The sequence below is a fragment of the Calidris pugnax genome, unplaced genomic scaffold, assembly GCF_001431845.1.
Source record: "Calidris pugnax isolate Ruff unplaced genomic scaffold, ASM143184v1 scaffold141, whole genome shotgun sequence".
Taxonomy (NCBI): domain Eukaryota; kingdom Metazoa; phylum Chordata; class Aves; order Charadriiformes; family Scolopacidae; genus Calidris; species Calidris pugnax.
Window position 1 is genome coordinate 4911777 of NW_015090902.1, and position 27823 is coordinate 4939599.

Genomic DNA, 27823 nt, shown 5'->3' on the forward strand with positions numbered 1-27823 from the left:
AGGATTAGATAGTCTACTGTGGCAGTATCAACCTAATGTATCTAAAAAAATTATCCTAATAAAATAAACTTCTCCTGAGTCTACAATGCCCAAGTAGTCCAACTAAAGAACCACAGGTCATTTACATTACAGATGTGGAACTGAACTCTGCAGAAACCTTCTATCCAGATAAAGTAAAGCTAGATCGTGGCTACAGGGCTTGGAAGGACCAGTCAGCACTTATTAGATTGTACGACGTAGAGGAGAGAAGTAGAAAAATGAAGCTGCAAATCCCTAATTCTAGTAAGGGAGGAGGCAAGGACTTTCACACTGATAAGAAAATATAATTTCTTTATCTGAACACTCTCAAGAAAAATCTCTAACACTGTAGAAACTTCACACTTCATTGAATCACAACAACCCTATCAGCTATTAGGGTGGTTTTGGTTTTTTTCCAGAATTGTAAAAATAATAATAATTTGCAGACACCTTTTAAATAAAATTTGTCATATTTCCAAGTTTCAGGAAATGTTTTAAAGCAATACTGAACCTCATTTTACAACTAAATGCATTACCTTAAGTATTATTCAGTTACATGAAAACAATCTACTTGCATCTGAGTTCAAGTATCACATTATCAGTTTAGGAAAACATGTTTTTCATTTAACATTCTTCTTGCATTTGAAATTGGTTATATTACATTACCTATCTAGATAATTCAGGTCCGTATAAAATAATTAAAAATGTTTATCCACAAGACCAGCTCTTCTTCCATCTAATAAGAAGAATTAATGTTTCAACCTTTCTACTACTTTTGTAACTGTTGCAAAACCAAAGCCTCATAACACAATGCCAACCTCTCCCCTCCCCACCCAAAAACAAGTCCTTAGGACTGGCAACCCAGACAAGCTAGTTGCTCAACATCAAAACCTACCCCTGCACCAGCCATTACACCTAAAATGTAACTTCGTAAAGATTAGTGACATTCTCTCTTGGATTAGCTATCTAAAAATGCCTTTTTTTTTTTTTTTTTAAGGTAGAAAGATGGAAAAAATGTTGAACCATTTTTTCAGATCACTGCAGAACATCCATTGCAGCAACTAATCCTGCAATAAAGACTGGCCAGTCTGAGCCGTAGCCACTAGGCAGCTCTGCTGAAATCATCTGGGCTATAAAGAGGCAGGAAGGGGTTATTGACAGGAGGTATGGCCTTAAGGCTCCTATTGCACCTCTTGTTACTGATGTGAAAGGGACCGAAACTCTTTCCCAGCTTCCAAACAAGGTGCATGTAGGCTACAGTATTGAGACACTCTGGGGAGCTGACTTCAACCTTGTTTTTTTTCTTGTGATAACAATTCTTTAGCTTTTAGAAACACATAGTACTTCTGTGGATTCAGACAGCATCTGAACTGTTACCTACAGAAGTACAATCTACAATAGAAAGCAAAATATATCATGCCAAGCTTGTTCGGTAAATAAAAACTTACTGTGATACAATATCCTACTGCCTCTTGCACACCTCAAAGCTAAGCTTGCACATTTCTAGAAATCGTTAGGAGTCCTCAGTAGTAGACTAATTGATTCTACATTTTGATTTCAAAGAATCTTGAAAGCCATTAACAGACAGCTCTGGAAGATTTCTGCTTGTCACTTGTACCTGAATGGAAGAACAAGGAACTGCTGGAGAGGGTACAGCAGAGGGCTAGAAAGATGATCAGGGGCCTGGAGCATCTCTCTTACAAGGAAAGGCTGAGACACTTGGGTCTTTTTAGTCTGGAGAAGAGAAGACTGAGGGGGGATCTGATCAATGCCTATAAATACTTAAAGGGAGGGTGTCAAGAGAACAGGGCTAGTCTTCTTTCAGTGGTGCCCAGAGACAGAACAAGAGGAAATGGGCACAAACTTGAACATAAGAAGTTCTATTCTGTCTAAATACGAGGAGAAACTTCTTCACTTTGAGGATGGCAGAGCACTGGAATAGGCTGCCCAGGGACGTGGTGGAGTCTTCCTTCTCTGGAGACATTCAAACCCCACCTGGACACGTTCCTGTGCAACCTGCTCTGGGTGGACCTGCTTTGGCAGGGGGGTTTGGACTAGATGATCTCCAAAGGGCCCTTCCAAACCCATATCATTCTGTGATGCTGTAACACTCCCTTTAATATAGCAAATGTGTGTGCCAGCCTTTCCTACTGCTTTAGAAACCTCTTCTCAATTGGCATGGGGTTTTGTAAGATGGAAAATATAGTTTTAATGGACAGAAGACATAATTTTTTTTTTTTTTTGGATGACAGCTACTGAGAACAGATCCCTAGAGTCATCATTCTTTTCCTGGTAAAAGTCCTACAGTAGAACAGCAAATTTTGATTGTCAGAAAGTCTCTGAGCTGCAGGAGTCACATCAACAGCTCAGCTTAAGATCCTCCTACGTTGGTCTCCTCAACAGACAACATGCATCAACAGCATATATGGAAAGAAGATATGAATGAGAAAGTAAAGATAATGACACATATAATCTATCTTAATTGTTAGTGAAAATGTGTAATAATATGAACCAAGAAATTAAAAATAAAATCATGATTTGGGCCTTCAGACAACACGCTTAAGATACTCTGTCAAATCACAGTACTCTCCCTGAAATAGACTTTTCACTGTGATCTATTATCAAGCTTGATTTTAGCACCATTTTCAAAAGTAAAAAAAAAAGAGATCTTTTGTTTCATTTTATTTCCAAGTGGTGCATGCAGTATGTGAAAAATCTGTGTACATAGTCACACATATAAACATGTATATATGTAACATAGAAAGCTTTCATCTTGGTTTTGATCTAGCAGACACCACCAAAACATTTATTTATAAAATGGACAATATGTTTCATGGGAGAAATAATATATTTCAGTGACTTTGAAACAGTTAACAGTTTTTCACCTGTGAATGATGGGACACCTGGTGGGAGATAACACTACAGCAGCCAAATGGACATAACTACTTTTGTGATAAAATCTTTTCCTAACAGATCACAAGTTTCCAGATGATGGCCCCCGCAGTCCAAGAGTTACATTGCGAATACTACAGAGTAAGATTCATCCGTTAGAGCTACAACTGCTTTAAACTTAAGAGAATGGGAATAGAACAATGAACAAGTAGTATCTTTGTAGTATAATGCAGAGTTATCACAACTCAATACAAAAACCTCAAGGAGTGTAACTGCAATGGAAATCTGTTTACGCCAGCAAAATCAGATATGACCCATGGAAGCACTTTTTAATTAAAACAGGAGTTATAATACCTTGCATAAGGACTTGAATGCAAGCCTGTTCTATCAGCTTTCTTTTTCACTTCCATTAGGTGGTAATGTAAAACAGTTTTACTACTTTCAGTGCATTTTTCAAGCTCATTGAATAAAGCAAAAGAACTTTTGCTGTTCAGAAAAAGAACATCATTGTTGGAATCTAAAGTCAGATTAAGATTCACATTTACGAAATATTTTTCAGGAGAGCATACAAGACCTGAATCTCATTTTAACACATGGACAATAAAGAAAAATACGTATGGCCAGATATTGTTAGATGTCTTCCAAAGTACTTTTAGGACTTCTCAGATTCCACACTGCATTAATAAAATATGAATAAGCTTAATACTTACCCACAGAGGAATAATCATTTGGAAGTTCAGGATAAAGTTTGTTTGTATTCTTTTTAGCTGAAAGAGAAAATAAAGTAGCAAGTTATATGATAGACTAACATATGTTATATTTAATATACTGCTTTTCTAATACACGTTCAATAGTTATAAAATGACTGCAGTTATCTAATGAGCAGTACAGAAAAAAGAAATAAGGACTTTGTCTTACATCCTTTATTTCCAGAGAAATAAATCTAGTTAACAACAGGAGCTGCACAGTAAAGCCTCACTTTCCGTGAGAGCACTTTGGTAGATAAACTGTCATAGAAGCAAAACTCTGCCTCCTCTGCTCTACTGTAATACTTCTATCTTTTAAAAGATAATGACAACCTGTAAGAGAAACTAAGTTTTCTAGAAACCAGAAGTTTCTAGAAGTAGGACTAGCAGTTTCTAGTTGGACTGTTCTTTTTACTAAGTTTCATTGTACTATGGGTCTTCTACATATCCAATAAACATGAATGCTTCCTTTGAACAATTACATGCTTCTGCAACTACACAAACACTATTTCTATAGCAAATCTGCCAGAGAGAAAAGGTTTGTTAATATAAAACAAACAAACAAAACCTTTACCCTTCATCGGTCATGGCGCTATCCCAACATGCTTTCAGTGTTTGCCCAAGGACGAACATTAACAAAATATTTTTATAGAGACAGTTATTACTGTAATAATTGCATAAAATTCATTAGCTTTAATGCTCTAATTTTATATACAGAATAATGATTATCAAAACGTTTTTAACCTGGTGGTGTTGGTCTAACAGTAGGTTTAGGTGGCTCTGGTCTTGATGATGGTCTAGCAGGTGGGTCATTTACCTGAAATGCAAAAATTTTTATAAAAAGTTGCATCACATCTGTAAGAAGACTGTAACTTCAGAACTTAGAGGTATGTCAAGTTACACTGAAAAGAAATAAAATTTTCACTCTTTCTCCATTGAAATTGTATGAACTAAAAAACTAGGTTTATATACACAACTATAAAGTATCTCTATAAGTAACGTCAACATCTACAAGAAAATATCTTCTACAGTTTTAGTATCATATTGTAAATGTGATTGTTTGAATGGAAGACAGAAAAAGTAGAAAAATGAAGAATATCCATATTGAACTTAGTATGCGCATTATATGCAGATTAAGTTGATTAGGAATAGTTGAACAAACTCTATTCATCACCTCAGATTTGATTATGCACGATTATAAAAACAAGGATATACTTTCTTATTCTGGAGGATGCAAAGCAAAACTAGCAACATTCTTGTCCAGAAGAGCCTACCAGGGCAATACTTGAACGAATGTATTACTCACATGCAACATCTGCAGTATGTTTAAGAATCCAGTAGACAAGTTACAAATGCCACATGAATATCAACATTACCGCTGACTAGGAACAGTTCAGGAACAGAAATAGCCTATATGAAAAAGAGGTGCACAAACCCTTCTCTGTTCCCTTACAGCTTTTCCTGGGTTATTTCTTTGTTCTTCATTTTCATATACTTCAGTGAAGGATGTTAGAATTTCATAAAGGTCATCTGCTTGAGTAGGAAAAGGCACATCACCAAGCAAGATGGCACTAGCACGAATATCCTGCCCGTAAAACCTGATACAAAAGAAAAGATGCCAGGTATTTGACCACTGTTCCATTTCAATGTCTAGACAAATTCATCTCGTGCAAATGTTCTCCCCCTCCTCCCTGACCCTGCATTTCTCCTACTGATCATCTGTTGAGCAATGACAAACTAGTGCAACGCTGTAAACTTGGAACGATAGGGAATTGTATCAAACCTGAATGCCTACCTACCACCTTCTTTCAAAATGATCTTCGCTGGCAATATTCTGTTCCTGGTCACGTGGTACGCATCAGCTAGATCATTTGAAAGCCACTCACACAGCAAAATGAAGGAACACACACCACTTTTGCAAAACATTGTAATAGATTCCTTAATGATGTTCTAAAATTCCTTAATGCATTGGAACCTCAATTTTATGAATGTAGATCACTAAAGTTACTGACATCCTGTCATTAGAATCAGCATTAGTCTCTGCTGATATTAGCAGAATCAGATTTTTCATAAACACAAGAACATGCAAGTGTAAGACACTCAGAGATTCCTTGGATTTTAAATTTAACAGGCTGCACAAAGGAAGCAGCGTTCTATAAGCCAGGTATTTTCTCTAAATCAGTGACACTCCGAACAGATTTTTGGTTTGTTTGTTTCAAGTGACCTAAAATAATATTTCTCATTATACAGCAAATACCTCAATATCTATCTTCTACAACATCATGCTGGGTTTTGGTAAGGGGTGAGGCTGCAGGGGTGGCTTCTGTGAGAAGATGCAAGAAGCTACCCCCATATCAGATAGAGGCAGTTCCAGCTGCCTCCAAAATGGACCCGCTGCTGGCCAAGGCCAACCCCATCAGCAATGGTGGTAGTGCCTCTGTGACAACATATTTAAGAAGGGTAAAAAAAAAAGTTGCCCAATAGCAACTGGAAGAGAGGAGTGAGAGCATGTGAGAGAATCAACTCTGCAGACACCAACGTCAGTCAAGAAGGAAGGGGAGGAAGTGCTCCAGGCACCAGAGCAGAAATTCCCCTGCAGGCCGTGGTGAAGACCATGTTGAGGCAGGCTAGACCCCTGCAGCCCACGGAGGTCTGTGGTGGAGCAGATATCCACCTGCAGCCCATGGAGAGGCTGTGCTGGAGCAGACCCCTGGGCAGGACCTGCAGACCCACAGAGAGAGGAGCCCATGCTGGAGCAGGTTTGCTGGCAGGACCTGTAACCCAGTGAGGGACCCACGATGGAGCAGTCCATTCCTGAAGGACTGCACCTCATGGAAAGGACCCTTGCTGAAGCAGTTTGTGAACAACTGCAGGCTGTGGGAAGGGCTCATGTTGGAGAAGTTTGTGAAGGGCTGTCTTCTCAGTGGGAGGGATCCCATGCTGAAGCAGGGGAAAAGTGTGAGGAAGAAAGTGACAGAGACAAGGTGTAATGAACGGACCTCAACCCCCATTCCCCATCCCCCTGCTCAGGGGAAGGAGGTGGAGTAGCTGGGAACGAAGTTGAGCCCACGAAGATGGGAGGGGTGGGGGGAAGGTGGTCTTTTTTGTTTTATTTGTTCTTATTCCTCATTATCCTACTGTGTGATTAACAAGCAATAAATCAAATTAATATTCCCAAATTGAGGGGTGTTTTTTGTCTGAGAGAGTAATTGGTAAGTGATCTCCCTGCCCTTATCTCAACCCATAAGCTTGTCATCATATTTTTTCTCCTCCCATCCTGCTGAGGAGAAGGAGTGACAGAGTAGCTTGGCTGGCATCTGGTGGCTAGCCAAGGTCAACCTGCCACAGTTATATAATCTCTAAATATTCAGCATCATCTTAATACCCATTGCAAGATGTTTAAATTGAAAAAACCCTTGGCCCTCAAGCAACTCTAAATTCAGCAACATGTTTTCACAACAAACTCTTTTTCCAAATGGAATGTCCTAGTTCATTTTGTCACTATGCCTTCACCAAATCTTCTAGATTTGAAGAGAACTTACTTGCGATTTGTTTCTTTTCTTTCAATTAAACAGGTTCCTTCCAGAGATACACCTGCAAACAGTCCTCTAGATTTGCAGTATGTATAGACAGCAGCAGAGCTTCTCAGGGCAACGTCTCCTTCTAAGTTTCTAGAAGGAAAAAAAAATTGGTTGACATTCTTCAATATGGCTTTGCAACATGAACAGCAACTGTCTTTCTATTTTAATCCCACCAGAAGTCAGCAAGAGCTTCACTTCCCTCTGTTCTTACAAACTCTATTGAATATATTCAAATGGGTCAGATTTGAAATACATTTTCAGTTCTTATTTCAGGCAGGACCAAGTACAAAGTAATTAAATTGCTTGATAAGGTTTCCTCTGAATCACAGAACAATGTTGTCTCATCTGAATGCTCCACATTAGACCTCCTCTTGCATTCCAAAGTCTGAAAATTATTAACCATGTTTGAATCATGTTTTTAAATGATCTGATTATGTTTGTGGTGACTTGGAACTCTATTCAATATATCCAAATAGTTCTCGATTTTATGGTGCACAAAATATTTCACGTGAGGCCTTATCAGACCTCAGTAGAACTGAAAGATTACAATTTCTGTTTTACACAGGACTACATAATAATTTAGGTTTGAAGATACCTCAGGCAGTCAGCCAGTCCAGCGTCCTGCTCAAAATGGATACAACTTCAAATTGAGATCAAGTTGCTCTGGGCTTTGTCTAGCCAGTTTTTGAAGACTTCCAAGGACATAGTTTCAACACTGAGCAACCTGTATCAGTGCTCAATTACACCCATGTTGAAAATTTTTTCTCTCATATCCAGTCAGATCTTCCTTGTTTCAATTTATGACTACCACCTCTCACTCTCTTGCCATGCCTCTCATTTGGGTCTGTGTTTTTGGTGACCCCCTGCTGGGAACAGAAGACCTCAAGGTCCTCTCTCATCCAGGTTAAATAAGCAAGCCAAGCTCGCTCAGCTTCATTGTTCATGTGGTCCAAGATCCTGGCCACCTTAGTAGCCACTCACTGTACTCACTCAAGTCCATCTCAAGCATCGCCCTTGTACTGCAGGGACAAAACTGGACACAATATTCTAGACAGAGTCTATAAAATGCCAAGTAAAGAGGAACAATCACTTCCCTTATCTACTGGTTCCAGCTCTGTTGATGCAGCCCCCTAGCCTGTTCACTACCTTTTCTGTCAGCTTGCACAGTTGGCTCAGCTTATTGTCCATGAGGACCCCAGCACCTTCTCCTGCCCACATAACTGCACAGGGTTTATCCAACCAAGAGTGTATAATTTAGCATTTTTGCTTGTTTAATTTCATGAGGTTTCTCTTTGGATCTTTTCACTCTCTAGGTCCATCGCTCTGAAGAGCAGCCCTACTCTGAAGCGTACTGGCTGCACCCCATGATTTGGTGTCATCCACAAACTTGACAAGGATATTTTGCATCTGCTCCTCCAGGTCACTGATAAAAATATCAAGCAGGAGAGATCCCAGAATAGTCTCATGAGGAATTCCACAGAAACCTCATTTCTGAGTACAACATGAATCATTTACCACTATTCTTCAAGCCTGATGATCTGGTTTTTCACTTATTTGCTATCCTGCCCTGCCACCTAGGCCATAATGTCTCAGCTTGGACGCAGAGATTTTGCAGGACAGCACACTGAATGCCTGTGCAAGGCAGATGACATTCACTGCTCTCCCCTCATTCACAGATCTCTCTCATCTGTGGGATAGGTATCATCTTATCCTTTTTATTTTGTCAGAAAAGACAAAAAGTTAAGTCAGTAAAAACTTCATCATAAGAAAAAAAAAGGCATAGTGAGGCACACGAGCACAGTCTGAGGCAACTGGGCTTGGTAAACCTGGAGAAGAGAGCCTAACAGCAGCCTTCAATATCTACAAAAAGGTAATCAAGAACATGAAGCCAGGCTCTTTATAGCAGTGTATGGCAGAAGGATAAAAAGTTATGGACATAAATTAAAACAAGAAATGTTTTGACTGAATGGAAGGCAAAACCTGTCACCATGAGGACAGCTGAACAGTAGAGCAGGTTGCCCACAAAGCCTAAGCAGTCGCCATCTTTGGATTTTTTTCAAGACTCAACTAGAATAAAGGCCTGAGCAACCTGATCTAAAGTCTTAACAGACCTTACTTTGAGTAGGAGGTTGAATGAGAGATCTTCCAAGTTAAGTTATTCTGTGATTGTATCATCTCATCCTTCAAAGTAAACTGGCTTAACCACTTGAGGTTTAAAAGAAATTATTTGGTGTATTTTCTGTTTATTGTCAGGCAGATCTGTGGTGACAGACAGCACAGACCCACAGCTTAATTAAAATAATACTTGAGTCAGGCACAGTAGCACCTGTGCTCTTTATTAAGCCTAGCCAAGCAGTCTCCTGAAGAAAGAGAATAAGTCTTAGAACACTTTCCTTCTAACAATAAATGCCTTTATCAGGAAAGAAAAAAAAAAGCAAAGCAAAAAAAAAAAGCAACAAGTGACTAAAAATGTCTAACACTACAAGAACAATAAGGTGCAGTCAACATACAGGTTGCCCAGGTTGTTTTGTAATATATCAAAAAAGCCATGTCACCATATATATATAGTTTTTAAAGCTAGCTGCAATATTTAATTCTACCCTATGTTTAAATCTACCTCCTATTAGGAAGGCATTTTACTCACCTTCCCAAAGGTCCAATTGCCACAGTAAGATTTCCTCCAAGTGTAAGATTCCCTCCTTTGGCAAAAGCTTCCACTGCTCTTTCATGATTCAATATTATCACTAAGTCTGAAACCTACAAAATATCAAATAAAAGGACTATGCTTTTTAAGAAGAAAGAACAGCATGGGAGAAGTATCTCCCATTCTGCAGGAAAACTTGTAGGAGTATTGATGATAGTTCCTTCCACAAATGAAAACTAGATTTATCAAGGTTTTAATTCAAGTGATAGTTTTTCCTTCTCTCAGAATTATTTCCTTTCTAGTAAGGGATTCTTTTGAACTAATTTTCATAACAAAGTTGATTCTTTTTCTGCAAGGTATTTTGAAACTAAAAATCCTTTCACCTACTATTTTAATCAAATTTGACTGATTTTTTTCCCAAGTGCTGATATGTTCAGTATGCAATAAACAACAGGTGTAACAGAAACCCTATTTTAATTTAAAAATTCCTAATTAGCAAATTTTAATTTTCTATGGCTTTTGCAAGATCAAGAAAATAATTTTGATCCTTCCATAATTGAATTATTAACAGCAAGGCAAAAATTAGTAAACTAAATTACTGTCCAAAGAATAAACACGTTTTCCTGTTATTGACAAAATTTTATTTTCTTGATAGAAAATTAAGGTTTTAATATGAATTAATATCTAATTTTTTAACACTTGAATATATGAGATGTAGCTATTTTCTTTGAGAAACTATTAAACTCAATAATTGAAGAGCTAACAAAGTATTTTTGAAAGATATCAATACAAAATGGAAAAAAAAGAAAATCACTATTTTTAAAAGACTGTCTGGATTGTGATGCAAAATGCACTTATTAAAGAACTTCTACTACTATTTAAATTGATGCCTATTACCACCAGTATTGTAAAACTGCAACTCTCTTTGATTTAAAAAATTCAATAAAAGTCTCCTACACCTCTTTTCCCGAACTAGGAAGCATATTAAAGAAGGAAAAAAAATCTTTCAAATGCAAGCATGATCCTATAAAGATCACTCTATCTTACCTGAAAGCTCAGTAAACACACTACAGGTATTAAAAAAAACAATACTGAAGCAGTACCAGCCTGTCCAATAGAGTAGATGACACCTTTGTAGTTTACTGTGATGGATTATCTTTCCAACAGGTAACTTGACTACTCAAGGACCACGGTGCCTGGTATTTCATCTGATGGACTTGACTGAAAGCCAGGTTCAGAAAAAACTTGCAACTTACCCCAAATTCCAAACAGTGACAGCAGGGAATACAAGAGGAAATACCAGATTATTTGCAAAACAAGGCTGGCCCAGAAGTATCACACACAGCGTAAGAGAGGCCTTTGTTCTTAGCCCTCTGGTAACCTCTACCCCATCCCAAACAAAAGCTGGCTGACATGAGTAGTTTCTGAATCATCCAGGGATGAAGAGAGAACGTCACTCAGGCTGCTGCTACCTCCTCTTACCCATTAAGAGGACGAATCCACAGCTAACGCTAAGTGAATCCATACTGATAAAACCTTCAAGGAAAGTATTTAGATGAATTTTAAAATTAGTCTTTAATTTGAGGTACCACGTCAATTGGAAAAACATGCAAATACTATGACTTCTAAAGTTTGCAATTTCCTTCTTATTGTTTAAAACCACCCATAAGCACCACTACAACTATGCCAACTGTAATATCTCCTATAGGAATAAAATTCAACCAATCTCTACAAGGTTTAAGTTTATATATGACTAAAAGAATGCTGAAATTGGACTGTGGGGTCCTAAGACACTTAGATATTTCTGAATAGCATCTCTTCTCTAGAATTAAGTAAGAACTTATAACAACGCCAGTAAAGAAATGGTATTTTGTAGGCTGACTAAAATTTCAAATGAAGGGCACAATATTGTTCAGACAAAACGTCCTCTCAGAAATAGCTTCTGAAATTGAAATTATTTGAGTAAGTATCAATAGGAAATGGTTACATTATCTAAAATACCATACGGAGATGATTAAAGGAAAAGTTTCATAGATTAATCAAAGTGTGTGAAAAGTCTATTTCATTGTCATAAGAGCAAAAAGAACACCCAAGCCCCAAAACCAAAACACAAACGCTGGGGCTCAAACTCAAATGTTCTGTAATGCACTTAGATCCTGTTGTCATGAGAACCAAAAGAAAACCCTTACAAAAAATTAATGATTTTGTATCCACAGTGTCCTTTAAAAACTGCACAGTAATAATGTCTGATATCACATAGTGAACAATGAGGATACAATAAAATATTGATCCGTTGCTCATTATGAGCATGCTGGCTGACTGGCTGTCAGGACAGGGATAAACTGGGTAGCTGTAGGAGACACAGGGGGGGCTGGAGTGGACCACCCAGATCAGCTCTGCCTGGCCTCTTTGGAAGAGGACAACACCCACAGCAATAGATCTTGTTGGCAGCATATTGTTACTTTGATTTTCTTTGGGAATCAGCAGAACAGAAGCCAAACAGAAAGAAAAGAGGACAGGACTAGAGGCTAGGGTGGGAAAGAGGGGGAAAGAAACAAACAAGGGTGAAGGAGCCATGAGGAAGAAGAGACAAGAAGCAGAGGCAGAGAGTTGTCAGAGCTCAGATCAACATGACTTCTCTGAACATGTTGAGAGTCCCTTACTTAACCATTTCTGCTGGCTGGAAACTGGCTCATTTTCTGTAGCATCCCTTCAGAGGAGGCACCACCAGTTTTGCTGCTTCCAAACTGAAGGGTGAAGTGGGAAATGTATGAAATACGGTAACATCAGCCAGACTCCATTTCACTCTACATTCAATTCTTTTCACTGTTTCTGGGCAGATGGAGTCCTTGTGCTCTTTAACAAAGCATTTAATACAGTATTAAGTATGCAATACTTTTAATTAACTCCAATTGGCTTATGTGAACACTGACAGGAAGCTTTCCATAAGGAAAAAATTCAGTCTTCTAGAAGTGAGAAATCAAGGAAATAGCTTTTATGTCACTTATTTTCATTTAAATTTCTCCAAGCAATTAGATTGATAGGACCAAATCCCCTATTTTGTTTGTCTTGTATAAATGAATTGTATAATAGCTTTTTTACACGGAAAAATAGATTCTACTGTCTCACTAACATTCAGATTTTTGTCAATGCATTTTAATTTCTTGCAAAAAAAAGTTACCAACAATATTTGAAATGCAAAATTATACCTCAATTCCAATTTCAAATCCACCACCAAGGCCAGCAATTCCTATTGCAGAAGGAGCAGACCAGGCTGTCATGCAAAACAAGACAAATTTACAGATTTTTTACCACGTTACAGGAAATACTCATTTTATTATTAGAGTTAAAAAACACTAACAAATTCTGTATTTAAAACCACGTTCAAAACCACCAATGGAATTACCTAATTATACTAGTTTAGCCCACAGGAAGGAATTTAAGAAACACAAGCCCTCATGATCTAAACAAATCTTTGTTACAAGTTGTTTATCATACAGTTGTCTATAATTGGATATAATTCATTCTTCTAATGAGTTTTAAACTATACACTTTTATATTTCATCCTTTTGTACAAAGATATTTAAAGCATTTACATCTGGTCAAAAGTAGGTACAAAATTCTGAAAATAGCTTTCAAACCAAACATTGTCATCTACTGCCTTGACTCCTCACACATCTTGTGCTTTATGCTACAAAAAGAAATAACGAGGAAAAAATATTTTTTTTTTTAAATTCTCCCATGAAGTACAGAGGTAAAATATCCACTTACTTCCATTCGGAAGACGAGCTAATACAATTCCACTTCCGCCTCGAGCAGTTACCAAAAATCCAGCTTTGATAACAGACAAAACTGCAAGGCCTTTGGCTTTAGCTATTACATGAGCTGAAACAGCAAAAACATTTATTCAAGATTTGTAAGAGAAGTTCTAAGAGAAGAGGAAAATAAATGTCTACTTTTAACAATTTTGAACACACAAGAGTCAAATAATCAAAGCCAAACCTTAAAGAAAAGTGCAAAAAACACTGAACTGATAATGACGCCTCCGCTCTATCATCAACCACAAAGCGAGTCACGGGTCACATCAGCCTCCACCAATTTCTATGCTGCCATAACTGCTTCACCCATCCCAGTTAGCTCATACAGAATTAGCTTGCATACCGCCACGAACATTGAGTACCTTTGAGTGAGTACCCGTAGCAAGATAAAGAGACGGCGAATAGTTGACATCCACATCTCTACAGATTTTTGGAGGACAGGAGTCTGAATTTAAATCACAGTGTCACACAGCAGCCTAATTAGCTTGTATCATTAGACAGTGTTTGTGGCAAATAAAGTGTCATCATCCTGCAATTCTTATTACAGACCTTCTGAAACACAACAGTTATGGATTCAAAGCCACAATCAGCAACGCCAGATTAATGGAAGCAACCAGGAGAAACACAAAATAACAATTGCAAAAATAAAGAGGACAGCAGCAAATAAGAGTGCTTAACCAGTATCAAAGGAGAAACACACCCTGATTTATTTCCTTCAACTTATTTTCATCTAACTAATTCTAATAGACACAGATACAGCTAATATTCCAGGTTCTCCCTGAAGAACAGACATTCACAGGGTGAGCATTAGACAGACCATCCGGCCCAGAGGGAAGCCTTCCTCTGCAGATATCCTGTGGTTTTGAACATGCAAAAGATTTCTCCCAGTAAGTAATGTCTGCCTAGAAAACAGCAAAATGAATCCCTAAATTTCCAAAAGGTTTTCACAAAAGTTGTGGCACTCCAGATCTTCATTCCTTCCTAAGTTATGATAGTCAAAATAGAGGGAGTTGGTAAAAAGAGTATGACTTCAACACAGGGGAATGCTGAAGGTTTTAGCTGAATCAAAACATTTTCTTTACTCACGAGGTATGATTTTGTCGGGTCCATTTCTGGAAGTTATTTCTGTGAATTCTCGTAATATTTTAGCTGCCTTTTTAGCTTCCGACTTCAGGTTGGAAGGTATAGGGTTATTCACTGTAAAACATGTAAGAAGTAAAAAATTATATCTATGATCAGTTTTGGATAGCTCATCTAAAAATAAAATACTGTAATTTGTATGGGTAAAGTGATTCTTTACAAATAAAGAGTAAACCACACAAATGGGGAAACAGCAAATAAAAATGATCTTCTGCATCAGACCCACAGTTGGTCTCTGATGGCTGTAATGGCAGATGCTGCTTAGGAAGAGCACATAAGCCTGGTTTCTTTTCCACAACCTGCTCCCCTTCTACTTCCTCAGAATCCACATTGGAAACGGCAAGGATGATGGAGATACCTCTGCTGTTGTTCCTACCACTATTTATTTATGGGCTTGTTGCATATGAATTTTTCAAACCTGCTGATAATCTTCACCTCCAGAATTCCTGCAGCAGCAGCTCAAAAATACTTGATCTATTTTAAATTAATCTACTAGTTACAGTGAATGTCTGCCAGTTCAAGTCTCATGAAATCTGGTGAACAACTACATTATTCAACTTATCCACTATCTTCATGATTTTATAAATAGCCACAGCCCTCCAGCCTCTTCCTCTCCTTCAGGAGTCTCAGCCTTCTTACTCTCTTCTCAAGGCAAAGATATAAATATCACTTTATGGATGAATAGTAACGTTTCACCTGTAAATTTGCAAAAAGAGGCCTTAGTGCAGACAAAAAGATATGAGTTAGTCTTGATTCTTACATTGACTAAAACCCCCTCAAAGTTATCATTTAACTTTTTTCTTGTTTTCCTGTCTGGCCATATCTACAGCCACCATTTCCAAGTTTATCACAGCAACAGATTGCCTCAGTAATACATGAATATATTGTCAGACTAAAGATGCATCTAGCCTCATGTCTTGTCTCTGGAAAGAACTAGCAACAGTATATCCATACAATTCCATTGCTTTTAAATTCACAAAAGCATAGAAAAGACTGTGCATAAAGAAAGAACTTTCTGTCAAAAGTGGCCTAGATTTTTAATTGGTGTTCCTTGAACATTCATTCACCTCTTCACTCTGGGCAACGTTCCCACCAACAGCCATGAAGGTGAGGACTAAATACATTCTGAGATTAAATCAATGAAACTTGGAGAGCAATTCAGCTCAGACTAAGTGAAACACTTAGCAGCAAGTCAGCCAAGTTTCTGTCCAGGCTCCATCGACTAGAATAAGAATTACACCTCTACTTTTCCACAGTGAAGTATATTCCTCCAGTATGTTCTCCAAGCAAGATGAAAGATTACTAGAATGAGAGATTTTCACAGCTGAGTCTCTGAACTAGCTTCCCCTGTGAAACCTTGTAGCAACATTTGGCTTTGGTGAAAACACAGGAGGTATAGCACCAGAGGATTTGAAGTGACAGCAGACATCAGAAATGAAGAAATATCAGCCTCTCTGGGAACTGAAAGAAATAAATGCATAAAATGCAACAAATTTTAAACTGCACCCCAGTAACAGAGAGAAGACATGCTAATTCTATCCTAATCATCCCATCTGTTCTCAGAAAGCTAAGATGAGCTAAGGCCAAGTCACCAGTTTGTGAAAGGACAGGGGAAGGTGAAGCTCTAAACTCTAAGAGCCCAGGACCTTCAGAAATAGCTACTGGCGCACACAATTGTCTCTGACTGTTATGGCACTGAAACTGTAAGCCAGTGCTGTGGTTTAACCCCAGCCAGCAGCTAAGCAGCATACAGCCGCTCGCTCACTGCCTGCCCCAGCAGGATGGGGGGAAGAGAAATGGAAGGGTAACAGTGAGAAAACTCATGGGTTGAGGTAAGAACAGTGCAATAATTGAAATAAAGTAACAACAACAACAACAACTTGTAATGAAAGAGCAAAAATAAAACCCAAGAAAAACAAGTGATTCAAATGAAAACAATTGCTCACCACCAACCGATGGCCAGCCAGCCCCCAAGCAGCAGCCCCCTGGACAATCTCCTCCCTGATTTATGGCTGAGCACAACATCACACGGTGTGGGATATCCCTCAGCTCAGCTGGGGCCAGCTGTCCCAGCCGTGTCCCCTCGCAGCTCCTTGTGCACTCCCAGCCTACTCGCTGGTGGGGTAAGAAACAGAAAGGGCCTCGACTCTGTAAGCGCTCCTCAGCGATAACTAAAAGGTCCCTGTGTTACCAACACTGTTTCCAGCACAAACGTAAAACATAGCTCCATACTACCTACTGTGAAGAAAATTAATTCTGCCCCAGCCAAAACCAGCAGAGCCAGTTTGCAGGAGTTCTGAAGGTGTCTTTCTTCCTTGGTTCACCAGGCTGGAACTCAGCCACAGGGACACAGCTAGAAGAGAGGCCAGTGTAGCCCATGCAAAACATGAACAGGTAGATTAACAAACTGGGCTGGAGCAAATGTCCCCATTACTTCTGTTGTTTGTACTCCACATTGCACCTTCAAGGTCAGAGAGAAAACATTGCCAGCATGTTGTAAGAGAAAAATAGGAAAAATTTTTGCTTTCGTATGGAAATACATTAAGGCAGTTACAAAAAGCATATTGCAACACCATTCTTCTCAAGAAGGCATGAATAATACATGTTTACCATATTATAACTTATAATTCACAATTAATATTGTAACACACAGTGAATATCCATTTGCATAACCAGGTGAACACTTTTGCATGTAGTTTTCACTTAAGATATTTTGTAAGTCTAGAAGTCTTGATTTTGGAGAAGGCCATCTACTCAGTCTACCCAAGATACACATTCCCTGGTACTTAATTATTCCTATGGTTCAATAAGACTAAAGTGAAAGATATGCTCCATTTTAACTGTGGTAAAATGAACAGTTATGCACCTGACCATGCAGGACTCTCAGCAAAGCGATCAAGACAATAAAAATAAGACTTGTAGAAATAAAAATACATTAGAGATAAAAAACACATTAGCGAGCAAAACCAAGCATTATCCAGCTTCTAGATTACAGAGAAGTAAAATAAACATCTGAGCTCCTCTCACTCCCCTCTTCCTTATCTTTGCACACATTCCTTCCTCCCCTTTGCTCCTCTTTGGCCAATCGCAGAATTTGGAAGATCATCTCCAATTCATTCTTCTTACTACTAAAAAGGAAAAAAAAGCAGCTCATCTTTTAGAAAGAGTAGAAGGGAAATCCCTTGGCTAAGTCCATTGAGAAAGCATGAGATGTTTTCAGACCTAAGTGTCTGCAAACAAGAAGAGATGAGTTAAAAAAAAAATAAATTACTTTACAGTTTTCATATGCATTTTCAGATAAAGAATTGCTTCTGAAAGATTTGATGATTACCAGAAAACAGCGTGTGGACGTTCACCTGCAGGTAAGAGTTACTATTTAATTGAAAACAATTAAAAGCTGAACGTTCTAAGCCAGCAAAAGTAACACTGTTACTACCTCTCTGTCTATTCATTTCTCAATATATAATGGGTTTCCAAATCAGGTTTTGGTGTCACCTTGAGGCAGGAGGGAGGATGTCAAAGTAACCCTTCTCAGCGTTTACTTCAAAAGTTTCACAGGATACCTAGGCTGACCCCATGATGTTCCCACCTGGCTTATTTTTATCCTGTTATTATTTAGAGACAAATTAGGAAGAAATATTTTATGAGGACAACAGTGTTTTTACAAACAGGTTGCCCAGAGAGGAAGGTGGTAGATACCCCATTTCTAGAAACATTCAAGGTTCGGACAGGGCTTGAGCAACCTGATCTAGTTGAAGATGTCCCTGCTATGATTTATCTGCACTATGATTCTAAACATTGTATTTCCAAATGCAAATGTTACACAGAAATTACTTGAGCAAACTGAAGATTATATATTTCCACTCCAATCCCTCTGAAAGGTTATTTTTTTTTGTGCACATGTTGTGGGGTTCCTTTATTATCAAGGGATAGAGGAGATATAGAGATTCCTCATCTAACTGTCCACCGCAGCACTAAGCGCGAGAATAACATAACTTCCCATCCTCAAAATAACAGCAGAAACTTCACTTTCTCCCTGTATTATTTGTTTCCTACATCAGTATTGCTTCTGTATCCCCTGGGCATCTACAGGACTTCACACTTCTATTGTCCCTTGCTTTTTCCCTTCCTGCCACAGACTGAAGCAATACAGGATTATTTTTCTGGACTAAGAAACAGCAGGAGGATTTGACAACATTCTGCCAGTTGTTTTGCATGGAGCCAGACTTGTGCACTTTCAGAAGCAGACTAAGAAATGGGTGATATCTCTAAAACACAGTAGAGCCACAGATGGAGGAAGAGGGAAGAAAGGAAGACGCGGAATGCACTGACAACCAAAAAACTCAAAGCTACATCCTATATCAAAGGGTTGCGACTAAGATGACTTACACTCAGATTTTAATTTAGACAGCAGCAGGTACAAACTGAAGTTACTTGAATTGGCATGGCACAGAAAGGTTTTAATAACAAAGGGCAGGATTTACAAGCCAGCTGATTAAACACTTTCATTGCTGAAAACCAACAAAGTGTCTACTGTATGGTTCCTTCCATAGTGGCACATTTTGAGTTCCTATATTTACTTCCATGTTACAGATACTAAGGGACTGGCAGGATGCCTACATGGATAGAATCATAGAATGGTTAGAGTGGGAAGGGACCTTAAAAATCATTGAGTTCCAACCCCCCTGCCATGGGCAGGGACACCTCCCACTCGACCAGGTTGCTCAAAGCCCCAGCCAGCCTGGGCTGGAACACTTCCAGGACCTTAAGGAACTGATGACTTCTTTTAAAAAAAAAAAAAAAAAAGAAAAAAAGAACACAAACCCACCAACAAACAAGCCCACACCCTGACCTTAATTATGTATGATATGATGCTTGATAAAGCCTGGCTGGACTCCCATTTTGCTAAGATTGCTAGAGCCATAGAAAAAGAAATCTACTATTTTTATCACTGTGGAAAGGGGAAGGTTTGACTCTCCCTCTTAGGCTATGCCACACTCACAATTTATTTGACAGAATTCAAGATTAAATAATGACACAGACAAAAATCAACACTAAAACGTCTAATGGTTAGCTATATAGCAAGGGTGAGGCCTCACTCTTACTGTTAAATTTTATTTTAAAAGTTTCATAAAACTTTGTCCAAAGGCAAAGAACATTATGCTTTTCCACTAAAAAAATATAAAGCAGAAAATTGCACAACTGTTTCAAAGACAATTCAAAACTAGTTATTTACTTCTTTATATTTTAAAAAAAATCCACAAAAGTACATGGAAATTTGCACTATGAAATGGTGGTGTCTGTCCCAAAATACAATAGAAATAAAATTATTAAAGATTATGAAGGTTAGAGACAAAATCTTGTTTCTTTTTATTTTAATCACTGTATACGCAAACAAAACCATAAGTGGGATTTCTGTGCCATCAAAAATGGCTTAAACTTCTGTTCACCTATCAAATTGTCCTCCTCCCCCTCAAGTTTACCTTAGGATTTGAACTATAAGATCATTGTCATAAAAACTGATTTAATATTGCAAGTCTATCAAACAGATGTTACAGAAATATCTGCTTTTTAATAAAAACAGTGTATGAAATATTTAGAAATAAGCAGAAGTTCCATGTTCAGTTTACCCCTTCAATAACATAAGAAATAATCCTGTAGGACTGTCTTTGGTATTAGCTGTTAAGTATGCATATATAATTGTCTGTTTTGTATTCAAGTAATGCTCAGGAAAGAGGTAACCAGGAGCAATAAGACAATAATATCTATCAGGAGGATATACTGACTGATGGATTTGGAATGCCATGACCAGTGAATGCTCAGCTGGGAGCAAGCTTCATTTGCACTCCTGCTTGTTGTTGAAAGGAGAAGATATTGAGCATATGTGAGTCAGCAACACAAACCCCATGGGGGAATATCACACCAAAATTGATTAACTGCTTAATTTGTAAGCTGATGAGGCAAGTGCGTCAGCCTCTAATTTACATTCTGACTAACAGCAGTAATGTGTTGGCTGAACATTTGGTGAAATTATCTGAGCAAGGTGTAGTAAAGAATAAATAAAGCTTTTTTACTTAAAAATCTATAACTAATTCTGATATAATCAAAATTCTGCTGAATATGAACAGATGAAATAAAGCATGGTGGCATTATGAGAGCCTGAACATCAAAAGTACAGTTTCAAAGGAGATTGATCATAAAGTGGAGACAAAGCCTTACATACATATTTCATATATACGTTGCCTGTGCATGTATGAGCTTTGAAGCATATTGGTGGAAGGTGGTTTTGGGTTTTTTTGATTACCAAAAAGAAGAAAAAACAGTAACAAATACCTTCTACGAGCCTCAGACAGTAATTTAGTCTTCACTTTCACTTTACTAAAAAGTTCAGAAATAGCACAAGAATACCTTAAAGCATAGCTGATTTGCAAATACCCATGGCTACAGCAGCAACATCAATGCTAAAAAGCATATGAACAGAGAACATTCAAAGTTATGATTTAGAACATTTATAAACATGAGAACTAGTGTAGTCAAGAAAGGTTAAGAAGTAACATCTAATGGGAAAGAGAAACCTGAAAAGCAAGACAGGCCAGTGTTGGTAAAGAGCCTGAAAAAGAGATTTCAATTCAGCATTACAATTGAAGAGATGAGTGTAATTTTGGTTTCACAAACATGTAACATCGTGGTACTGTGGTACCCAGCTCCAGCCTTGGGATTCATTTGCTATCTGGAATTCACAGAACTGTAGGGGCTGGAAGGAATCTTTGGAGATCATCTAGTCAGGTTTACCTAGACAGGTTGCACAGGAACCTGTCCAGGTGGGTTTTGAATATCTCCAGAGAAGGAGACTCCACAACCTCTCTGGGCAGCCTGTTCCTGTGCTCTGGCACCCTCAAAGCAAAGAAGTTTTTCCTCATGTTCATACAGAACTTCCTCTGTTCCAGTTTCTGCCCCTTGTCCTGTCACCAGGCACCACTGAGAAGAGCCTGACCCCATCCAACCCCCATTGACCACTCCCAAATAGCCTTCTTTTCCTCCACATGCTTAAAGATGACATCCAGAACGAACTGTTCTATCACCTTTCCAGGGACGGAGGTGAGGCTGACCGGCCTGTAATTTCTTGCCCTTTCTGAAGATTGGAGTGACACTGGCTTTCCTCCAGTCCTCCGACACTTCTGTTCCTACAACAGCATGCAAGACGTGCATCATAAGCATTTTGCCTAACCACAAGAAAAAGTGAAGCAATATACAGCAATGGATAACAAGTAGCAGACTATGTTAAACACGTCCCTATTAGTGTCCCTCCATTTACTACTTCCAACACTTGAAAGTCAATGGCAGACAGCAAAGCAGCCAGCTCAATGAAACGTCAAGAAAAGATCTGTGGGGCCCAAGGAAATAGTGGCAGAAATAGAAAAGGAAACTGGAGGAAAAGGATTTAATAAAATAAATGCAATAATCACCCCTTTTAGTTGAAACCCAGCAGAGTCTGTTGTCAGAGGCTGAGTTCCTCGCTCCTGGTATAACTGTATTTTACATGCAGTACTGTTCCTCAACAAGCTTGGTGTGAGTAGCTAGTGCTATGTCAGAGACAGCAAGAGTTACAGCAGGGTATAAGTACTACAGCAGGAACTACATGGCCTTGCAGAGTGGCAGCTGAACTGCACTGCAAGACTAACACATGCTTCCACAACCTTACAGGTTTTTGTACTGTGAATTAATGGTAACTACTCTCTCCTCCATCCCCACTCTGGGTTACACAAAGTTTACTGGATTAAGACTGTGCTGGTAGTGGTGGCAGAAGGAGAACAAAGCAGAAAGGTCCACGGAACCTGCAGAACACAAAGAGTTGGAAGTATTTTAGGGTTTACTTAAAATAGATGGAAATATAAGAACAATCAGCTTTTTCTTTCCAAACACCGCATTGGAAAGAAGTGAAATGGTGCTTAGAAGTAAAGCATAAAATTAAAACCCCCCACTTTTATCCATGTTAAAACCAGCCTGTTTTATCTTATTTCACCTACAATAACCTCCTAAAGTTAGCTGTTGGCAGCAGCCTGTACACAGGAAAAACCTCATGAGCATACTAAATTTACAACTAAATTCAGCCTTCAAGAGCACAAATACGAAACAGGAATGTCATAACAGAAGATAGCACCTTCTCTGAAAGGAAAATAGCCCAACAATTATTCCTCAAAGAACAGAATTTGACAGACATTTCTATCACTATATAAATATATAAAGCTAAGACATTTACAGTATTTTGAAGATTTTTTTTTTTAATTGAATCAGGGAGATGGCTATAGTAAGAAATCATTCTTGAATTTATGAAGCTTACATTTCCAAAACTACATATATATATTTATATATTTAAATCACAGTAATTTGAGGGGAAGCAGAGAAGGGAAATGACAAATGCCATCTTAAAGATTAGTACTTCTGAAAACCTGTATGGAATCTTGCATTGCACCTGTATGCTTATTTCAAGACAGCTAAGAAGTCAGACAACAACGACGAGAAACCCAGACATCCCTATCTGGATTTTGGTATACAAATACACAGTATGGAGTCAACCCAAAACCTACAGCAGAATCACAAGACTTTATTCAAAAAGAACCACTTCAAACACAGAAGCCTTTCCATTGATAGAAATGAACAGAGACAGAGAAAATATTCCTTCCTTTATTCCTTCTTGTTTCAAGCCTGTGTTTTCTGTTTGTGAGGGGGTTTTTGGGTGGTTTTTTTGTTTTGTTTTTAAATGTATTACTTTGAATTATAGAAATCGCAATACCTCTGAAGATAACGTGAAGGAAATCAGTATTATTGGAAGCATGTAACTGTGGTAACTCTGAACCCAGAGAGGGAAACTACCCCATCTTCAACCTGCATTTGTACTACTTTTACTATTAGCCGGTGTTCTAAGGCAAATTGTTCTTTGCAGACTTTATAAGCACCTAACTTCGGTGCAGGGCTTTCTGGTATGACATTTTTTAAAGGAGAAAACTTATCCTGCTTGCTCAAGTTCTTAGGCTGTTGTCCTCTAAGCATAGGGATTTTGTAAACTCAAGCTTAGAGAGATGCTAACTGATGACCTTTCTGAAAGCAAAGCAAAATTTATTTGAAATGCAGTAATTACATAAAATAACATATCAAAAATAAGCTTAGCCTCTGCACAGGCTACCTGAATAAATTAAATTGTATGAGATGTGATAAAAGCCTGTTAGCTATGTCAGTGTGAATACTGTCACATATAGAGTCTAAAAGCATACAAGGTTTTTGGTTAGCTGATAGTGTTCACAAGATGCTTTTTCAGATTTTGCTATCAATTATGTATGCCTTTCTAGACAACAGGATCTCAATCTTTTTCATATGGAATATCCACTTTGTTAATGCTAAAACCCCCACCAACATGCAAAAAACCCCATGTCTACAGTTTCATTGTATGCATATTTTTTATTACTTTTCTCAACAAACAGCAAAGAACAAAGAGTACCACTCGGTAACTTCATGGGATATCAGTCCTCACTTTGAATTAATTTAACTTCCTTAAGAAAAGTAAAATTAAAAAAAAGGCAAAAATAAAAAAGCAAGAAAAACCAAAGAATAAATCCCAAAACAAACCAGTAACACACATTATCAAAAGCATTTGATGACTCAGGTTCCCAGCATTTTTTGTAAGGAATTCAGATCAGAAATTCTAAATAGAGATGTTGAATTTCTTCTCATCTCCTAGAATGATGAACTTTCTGGTCAGAGCTGGAATACATGACGGCAAAATTATACCGATTTCACTAACAAGACACTTTAAAGAAAAAAGTGTTCCCTTCGTACATGCAAGATGTTTCAACTAGGTGATGTCTTCTTATTTCTAAGGAACTGGAGCATGTGAAGATAGCCACTGACTGCCTGAGGCACAGCTGAATCAGAGGATTTGTTCCAAAAAGCTCATCAGGCATCTGCTTAGCTGCACAGCAGGCAGAGCAGTGGAACACCTGTAGCTGAAAGTCTTCAAAAAATCCTTGTAATTTTTAGCAATTACAAGAATGCTAAAATCCTGAGTCCACAATTATATAACTGAGTTGTAACCTTCACACTAGGAGAGAGGATAAACACAAGGAGCATGGGGAAGAAATCACTCAGTTTGTACAAAGATAGTCAGAAACTAGCATTTGCAAAAATACATAGACAGTGGTAGGCTCTGTAACAAGCACCAAAGGCAGAGTTACCCTGGGGGTTGTCTGAGACTAACAAATGAACTCTTCCAAGTATTTGTACGAGAATTGCAGGCTTTTGCTCAAAACACACCACCACACCTATCCACTCCACCACCCAAGCCTTGGGAAGCTGTCTACCTGAAACTCTTTTAGCAAGTCTTTCATATACACTTATTGTAGCATGTTTGATGTGCAAACAGTTGGTACCAAAGGGGCTGGGTGCTGCCCACCAAGCCAGATAGGTAGCACGACCGAAGCTAAGTCAGAACTAGAAATTCAGTTCTGCCTGTCTCTCCTCATGTTAATACAAGAGTTGGTGCGATATGTGAAGTTTAGACACGGGAGTAAGGGAAAAAATCCTAAAGGGAATCCCAGCTTTGGCTTGCTAACTCTATTTTAATCATGAAGAATACACTTCAAGGCAATTCAAAGCAGGTAAACAAATACATTCACACAAGAAAACTTTAAGTAAAACAAAGCTGTGCTTTTCAAAAAAAAAAAAAAAAATCTTAAAAAACATCTTATTTTCTCACCAGGAACAGAAACATAGAACAAAAATGTGAGAGACTACAGCCCCAGTGTGTGCTACCAAATATCTTCATATGCTACAATAATAATCTACATGAAAAAAGTATTTGGGTACCTTAACAAAACACAGACTCCATCTACTTCCTGCAGAAAATATTTAACAACTCTATCAGTCGAAATGTCTCCAACATTCTGACCCTCTCATTTCCCTATTTCATATATGTCCCAATTCCCTACATGCATGCGTCAAATCTAAGAAGTTACAAATTCCCACAATGAATTAATCTCTACAATGAATCATACAAGAAATGTTTCTTCAAACTAAAAGGAATAAACACTAAAAAGTGCTTGATATTTATTAACTGAGAGTTTGAAGAGCCCTAGTTCTACTTAAGCTCTTAGACTGTCTTTGTCACAATAGCATTTCTCTCCCTCCAAGTCATAAAGCCTATTCCTATTCTTCACAGCAGCCTTGCATTGCAAGCTCTTCTACAGCAGTGTAATGGATGTTTAAAAAAAAAAACAACACCCTCATCACATCAGAAAGAGTAATTCTTAGTGGTGAGAAATCATGACAAAAGACAAAGAACAACAGCAAATTCTGTTCATCTCAAAGGTATGAAATTGACATTGATGAAGGTACAGACTGCGACTTTCTTCCACTGCTGACGGCTGAGAACGCAGAACAAGGTTCAAGATAACCATCCTCCCCACTCCTCTCCCCAAGACATGGAAACATGAAATACTTGATCTCATTGTCAGAGTGAGGCACACCTACATGTTACATACACAAATACAAACACTGAGTTTTATATGAACTCTGGAATGGTCTTTCAAAGCACTCACAAATGCACAGAAAAGCAGTGGTGGTGGTGAATTCATTTCCTATATTGACACCTCAAGGCACTCCATGTGGTAGAAAGCAGGAATGAAGGCACTGCTCAGGTGATATAACATGACAGAGCTACATGTGAGAATTACACAACTGACCCATCTCGCCCTTCTCTCCTTCACTGAGGCCACATCTGGTGACTGAGCAGAGCCCCGGCCCCTTCTGGCTTCACCACCTTTCACTCCTGACACCTAGAAGCAGACCTGTGAGACAGCCGAGCGCTGCAGCGTGCGAGGAGGGGGATGCTGGATAGAGAATCATTGTTTCTGACTCCCAGTCATTTCTGCTGCAAAGTAAACTAACTAAATATAAACAAATGCAGTTGTACAACTGCATTTACAACAAATGGGAGGTATGCAGGCCAGCACGTGAAAAGGAAATGTGTTCCATTCTACAGAAAACATGCTACATATTAGCTTTTTAGGTTATGACAATTGACTAGTCACCACTCTCATTTCAAAGTCACAGATTTGGCACAAAATTCAGAATCTGGCATTTCTATTTTAACTTCCAAAGTGCCAATTTTTGACGGAATAACAAGGCAAACAAGTCTTGAAAGCAGCCGAGGAATCCAGACCCAGCCACACCCTGCCACCACAGGGCCGGCAGCCAGCCTGGCAAAACCCAGCCAGGTTCTTTACACCAGGATATCCCAGCAGATGAAGCCAGATACAAGAAGAAGAAAAAAAAAAAAAATAAAATACTCAAGCCCTTCTGAAAAACGCAGAGCACATGTGCTCAACTCCACTAGCAGCCTGGCTACGTCAAGGCTGTATTTGATGTTTCTTAGGTTTCTACTCAGAGGATGCACCACATAGAATCATAGAATGCTTAGGGTTGGCAGAGACCTCAAAGATCATCGAGTTCCAACCCCCCTGCCATGGGCAGGGACACCTCCTACTAGAGCAGGTTGCTCAAAGCCCCATCCAGCTTGGCCTTGAACACTTCCAGGGATGGGGCATCCACAACTTCCCTGGGCAACCTGTTCCATTGTCTCACCACCCTCATAGTAAAAATGCGCCCCGCGCCCTCCTGGGTGGCTTCTGCAGCGACAGGGGAAGCTTCTGCAGCGACAAGGGAGGTAGAGGGCTCCATCCCCTCCCCGCCATGCCCGCCCCAGCGGCTCCCCGGACAGCCAGCCGCCCGGCCGCCCACCCTGGAGGGGGAAGCCCCCCGCCGCGGAGCCCACCTGCCCTGTGTGGGGATACTCACTCCTGCCCAAGCCGGGGCTCCCCCGCCTCGCCTCGCCTCCCTTCTCCTCGCCTCGCCTCCCTTCTCCTCGCCGCCGCCACCGCCGCTCTGGGCCGGGCCCGGGCGGCCCCGCTGAGCCGCGCACCTGCCTCAGGT

The 27823-nt window shown here is 39.0% G+C and overlaps 1 protein-coding gene across 2 annotated transcripts in view; it reads right to left on the reverse strand.

Annotated features, from left to right (window-relative positions):
- The window catches only part of SH3YL1 (SH3 and SYLF domain containing 1), a 47861-nt gene extending 20052 nt beyond the window's left edge, over window positions 1-27809 (reverse strand). The window contains exons 1-9 of one of the 2 annotated variants that reach the window (XM_014948932.1): window positions 27689-27809; window positions 14786-14896; window positions 13653-13766; window positions 13091-13155; window positions 9882-9994; window positions 7199-7327; window positions 5110-5254; window positions 4401-4473; window positions 3621-3677 (exon numbers count right to left, since the gene is read on the reverse strand). In XM_014948932.1, coding sequence (XP_014804418.1) covers window positions 3621-3677; window positions 4401-4473; window positions 5110-5254; window positions 7199-7327; window positions 9882-9994; window positions 13091-13155; window positions 13653-13766; window positions 14786-14896; window position 27689 — 808 coding nt within the window. In that variant the 5' untranslated portion in view covers window positions 27690-27809. Of the gene's footprint in view, window positions 1-3620; window positions 3678-4400; window positions 4474-5091; window positions 5255-7198; window positions 7328-9881; window positions 9995-13090; window positions 13156-13652; window positions 13767-14785; window positions 14897-27688 lie in introns of both variants that reach the window. The other variant, XM_014948931.1, reaches the window with a different exon arrangement.
- Window positions 27810-27823: the final 14 nt, after the last annotated feature.